Consider the following 5,317-nt stretch of genomic DNA (forward strand, 5'->3'; position numbering starts at 1 on the left):
CAAAGAGAAGTTTGCAAGTTGCTAATCCAAGGAGGTGCTAACATTGATGCTAAAGATGCAAACGGAGAAACGGCACTGCACCTAGCTAGTCAGGAGAGACACAAAGATATCGTACAAATCCTCGTAGAACATGGTGCCGATGTCAACTTGCCCACTCGAATGGGCGAGACACCGCTTCATTTTGCTGTACGAGCAAGAGTATTCGAAATTTTCAACTCCATATTCGGAAGAATGGGTGACGTGGATGCCCAAAGGGGTAAGGGAGAAACGGCACTGCAGCTAGCTATTCAGGAGAGACTCAAAGATATCGTACAAATCCTCGTAGAACATGGTGCCGATGGCAACATGAAGATTAAAGGGGGTGAGTCACCGCTTCATTTTGCTACGCGAAAACGACTAAAAGAAACTTGCAGAGTGCTACTCGAAAGATGAGTTGACGTGGATGCACAAAACGAATATGAAGAAACGGCACTGCACCTGAGCCATTCAGATGAGACACGAAGATATCGTACAAATCCTCGTAGAACATGGTGCCGATGTCAACTTGCAAACTGTAACAGGCCAGACACCGCTCCATTTTGCCGCTGAATGTGGTCAAATACGTATCATGGAAATTCTTGAATTCGGGCGTCAACATCGATTCCATAGATGAGAATGGTAATACTGCACTTCATCTGGCAACCTGCGCCGATCAGTACGAAGCCGTTCTGACTCTCATAGAAAACGGTTCGAACGTAAACATTGTTAATAAATACCATGAGACAGCGTTGCAATCACAGTGGTTTAGAACTATGAGTCACGACAAACGTTCCGTTATCCAACCACAGCTATTTAAAATGCAGATTGCTAGCTTGGACGTGAATAACGGAAATGTGGAGAATACTAATCTTACTACGGATATAAACTGGCAATCTCGGTTTCAGAAGAAATGTATTGAAGAAATACAGAGAATGAAAAGCACAAAAATTAATGGTACTATCCTAACGTTCTATGATATCCTAACAAAACGTATAGATCAAATAGCATTATACGCGAGAAATAAAGATATTGTTCAAGTTTTGAAACGGGGCAAATACCAGAGAGAATTTCCTACGTACGAAGACATAATAAGATGTCGTTTCAAAAGAGGTATGGTACGAAAGAAGTTGTTTGACAAGGGCGTTATATTTTTCCGCCGTTATTTCAGTAGAAATTGTGATTTACATTGTATTCAAGGAATATTAAACTACCTCAGTAACAAAGACCTAACGAATTTGAGGGATGCTTGTAAAAACGTACGGTCTAACATTAATGATGTAACGAAACGGGAAACACTGTAATACTTACTACTTACTATTTTTGTAATTGTTCATTTTAACATCTTGACACTAATAAATAATCATTTTGTGCTATTTTTACGATATTTTCTATCTTTCCTTTTCATTTGTACATCGATCTGTCAATTATTTAATGTATGTACATAAAATAAAAATGCCAATTTTCATTTCCATTAATTTATTAATCAGAATTATACATTTTTACAGTAAATTAGATTCGAAACAGAGGAAATTGATTTCAATAGAAGTCCGTTTAGACAATGTTATGTTTTCGGTTTCTGGTTCGGTAGTTCCATAATTAGTCAACAAAAATTCTGATTAGTAAATGAATGGACACGAATTTTGGCATTTTTATTTCACAACCCTCGACCGAATGAACAATTTTGGAAGTGTGTATTTAAGATCGAAAACTATCCCTCCTTTCTTTCAGTAATACGTTTAAATACGTACGTGCTAATGAATGTTAAGATGACTTCAGAAAACTATTGCTGAGATAAAACTATTGCTCGGATGAATCGTAATTAATAAATGAATAGAAATGAATCTTGGTATTTTTATTTCACGATTCTTAACCAGATAACCGAATGAGCAGTTCTGGGGGCGGCTATTATAAGTCAGTAATTACTGCCTTTAAAATCACCCGAGTAACTATGGAAGATTAATGGAAATGGCTAAATTCTGATTAATATAATATGTTCATGTAGTAAAAAGATATGATTTTTCTTTATTTATTTCTTCAAGTAAATTTCGTTTTATTGCAGTTATGATAATAATACATGTTTGTTACATAATAAAAACAGATGAGTAGCATTTTACGATTTACTATTACTCTATCTTATTTTAATGTTTTCCTATTTTTATATTATATCTTCTAATTTATGTGTGATGCATCATATAAGTACTTCTATCTCTCTATTAATTCTCTATTTCATTCTTACTAAAAGGAGGCCCAAGGAGCTCTCGAACTCCTGGAAGTAATATTGGCGGACAAATTCTGAGATCCCTGCCGGTAGGACCGGTGGTGTCGGCGAGGCCAGTCACGGGCGAGGCTAGATAGGCTAATGCTTGTGGGAGCGTGATGGGGGAAAGCCCGGTCGGCACCTAGTGGAAATGATAAAGCCTGGTCCGGCAGGCATCTCAGAATTTATCTCGCACGGCTCGCTTCCCCTCTTTTTCGCCCGTATTTCGATCCCCACTACTATTCTCCTCATGCGCTTTCGCGAATGCGTGTCTAGAGCGTGTATAGACCTGTCTATAAGATCGTGATCAAAGCAGATCCCTGCAAAATTTAGCTTTGGCAGCACCATCGAATTGGGGACGCCGAAACCTGGGCCGTGAGCAGGGATGCCAGAATGTAGGATTTCTCCTCTTCCCGAGCTGTCCCCCACTACTTTTCTTTGTCCCCACTTACGTTTCCCATGATTATTGGGAACACGTCTAATAATGCTCGTCAATGAGAGCTCGGTTAGAGGAGAAATCCTACATTCTGGCATCCCTGGCCATGAGCACTCTCAAGGCCCTCTCTGGTTCATTAATAGTGACTACATCTCACCAGAGGGTGCTTTGAACGTGTTAACGAAATAATGTATTGAGTGGCTATACTATAAAGGCTATACCCAGGATTATTCTGAAATCCCAGAATCCCTCCTGAATCCATGCTTGAATCCGAATCGAGTATGTCGTGATTACAACTGTTTACCAAACGAAAATGTAAAATTTCATTTGGACTGTTATTAAATGTTAACATACTCATCTGTGTTCGTTACCTGTTACACGAGTGCATTCATTTATGTGTAAATACAGGAATCTCCTTTTTACTAATAATATAACGTACAAAGAACTCGAGCAAAATGACAAAACACTTGGAACACATATACGACGTTTTACAAAATGCAAACAGCAAAAAAGTAACAGACAGAAGGGTACGTATTTTATATACAATTTTTATAACCTGCTGTGCATTGTATGTGTAACATCATTTTGGTAAGTCATTCAATTTATGCTTCGAGAACTTCTACGATTTTTAATATCTTTTTCACAAAAGTGTACATTTAAAATTTCATTGATTTCTACTTTTCACTTTAGAACTGCGTTGGGAGTCTATTACACCTTTACGAGAACAAAGAAATCATCGCAGAGATCTGCGAAAGTTCGAAGCATAATACAAACATTGTAACTTGGTCATACATAATCCATACAATTCATAAATTGCTAATTAGCGTAAGTATGACTCTGTTTATGCATTAATTTCGATAATAATAATTGTTTATTTTCATCCCTTTCGGACTTGAAAGGGATGTTACATTTGGCGATAAAATATACTAATTGTCTCTATTTAATACTATAATATTTTATGTATAGTTGCCATTGGTTCATGTANAAAACATTATACAAAATTTATGTTCGAAAGTGCCCAGGTACTACCTCCTTTACATTATATGTTCTTTTCGTCATTTTCATCTAAATGTCATCTTCTGTTCTCTTTCTTCGTATTCTCTTTTTAAGTCTTTATTCTTCTCTAATTGTTTTGTATCTTGGGTTGCATCTGATGCCTCTTATTCTTTCCTATTGCTCTTGTTTTTAACTGCCCTTTCCCACTTCTATTCTGATTTTCTTTAATTTTGTCTCTTTTACATAATACGTATATGCTGATGTATTGAAATCTGAGCCAAATGTCCACTTTTATTCTGATTTTCTCTAATTTTGTCTCTTCTAGCATAATACGTATATGCTGATGTATTGAAATCTGAGCCAAATGTCCACCTCGCATACTTTTCTCGTATGTTTTCCAGTCTCTTTTTCTCTCTCTTCCCATTCTCAAATTTCTGCTCCATGTAAAAAGACGCTTCTAAATAGACCATTGAAATTGTTTCTGATTTTAATCACTTCTTTTCCTTTTCTTAGTATTTCATTTTGTAAAAAACGTGATAATTTTCCAGATGCCTCACTTCTTCCTTTATCACTGTGTGACTACTACATTAATTTTAATATATAATAGCTATTATTGTTTTTGATACAGGAAGCTGATCGACTAGCTTCCAAGGAGATCAGCAATAAATCAGAAGTGGAACGGAACATATGCCTGCTAGTAGAAAACACGTTTCGGCATGCAGACTTTAATAAAAAATCATTGCTGAAGTGCAACGACGTGATGCCATTAATATTACAAGTTATAAGCAGAACTACGTACAAACCCTATTACGATACGTACTTGAAGGTATTAATTTCTTATGTACTACCGCTTAGAATACATCAGGTAAACATGTTACCTGAATTTTGGGAGGAGTTACTTGATGTACTATGCAAATTGTACAAACACGTGTCCTCTGTCATAAGTAAGAGAGCTGTTTTGGATGCTTTACACATGAGTGTTCAATATGGTTGTTTGCATTCAAACGTAAACTTAAACGTATCAGATATATTGTCTTTCATAGGTACGTAAATTAGATGTTTTATAATGAGAGTGTCGATCATTTTCTATTTAGTATTTTCAGTTATCTTCTTGCGGTTTCAGAATCTACTTTGCCTAGTGTAGTAAAGGCTCAAGAAGTTTTGGCGGATTCATTTTATAAACTTACAAATACAGTGTGCCGGCACATTGCTGCGGAATATAGAATTGTATTATGCCACTTCAGCGAGACTGTTTCATCAAGATTGAGCTCGTTGAAAGGACCCATTGAGAAGTACGAAGTTTTATTACTGTTCGTACGAATTCATCATCCCGAGGGAGTGAGCAAAGGTGATGATCGTGCTTACGCCAATGATTGGACACAGTGGTATGCGGAGCTTAGGAATATGTACGTGAACATTTTGAAGGATTTTAAAGCAGGCGAGCTACCGAGAACCTTCGTTCGTTATGCTGCTGAAGGTGAATATTTCTATTTTTTCAAACTATCTAATATAATAAATTATTCCCTCTGTTCCATAATAATAATAGCAAAAAAAAATAAATATAGAATGCAACGTTTATTATTAAAAAACTAGTGCTTTATTTTGTATAA

General features: G+C 36.4%; 1 protein-coding gene across 1 annotated transcript in view; it reads left to right on the forward strand.

The window, feature by feature from the left end:
* The first annotated feature begins 2,811 nt into the window (after positions 1–2,811).
* The window catches only part of tefu (Serine/threonine-protein kinase tefu), a 15,737-nt gene continuing 13,231 nt past the window's right edge, over positions 2,812–5,317 (forward strand). Inside the window, exons 1-4 of the mRNA XM_018025509.2 lie at positions 2,812–3,238; positions 3,402–3,536; positions 4,336–4,750; positions 4,831–5,184. Of these exons, the coding sequence (XP_017880998.1) occupies positions 3,167–3,238; positions 3,402–3,536; positions 4,336–4,750; positions 4,831–5,184 (976 nt within the window). The 5' untranslated portion in view covers positions 2,812–3,166. The remainder of the gene's footprint in view (positions 3,239–3,401; positions 3,537–4,335; positions 4,751–4,830; positions 5,185–5,317) is intronic.

This window comes from Ceratina calcarata, unplaced genomic scaffold (genome assembly GCF_001652005.2).
Source record: "Ceratina calcarata isolate Rehan_Ccalc_2016 unplaced genomic scaffold, ASM165200v1 scaffold356.2, whole genome shotgun sequence".
Taxonomy (NCBI): domain Eukaryota; kingdom Metazoa; phylum Arthropoda; class Insecta; order Hymenoptera; family Apidae; genus Ceratina; species Ceratina calcarata.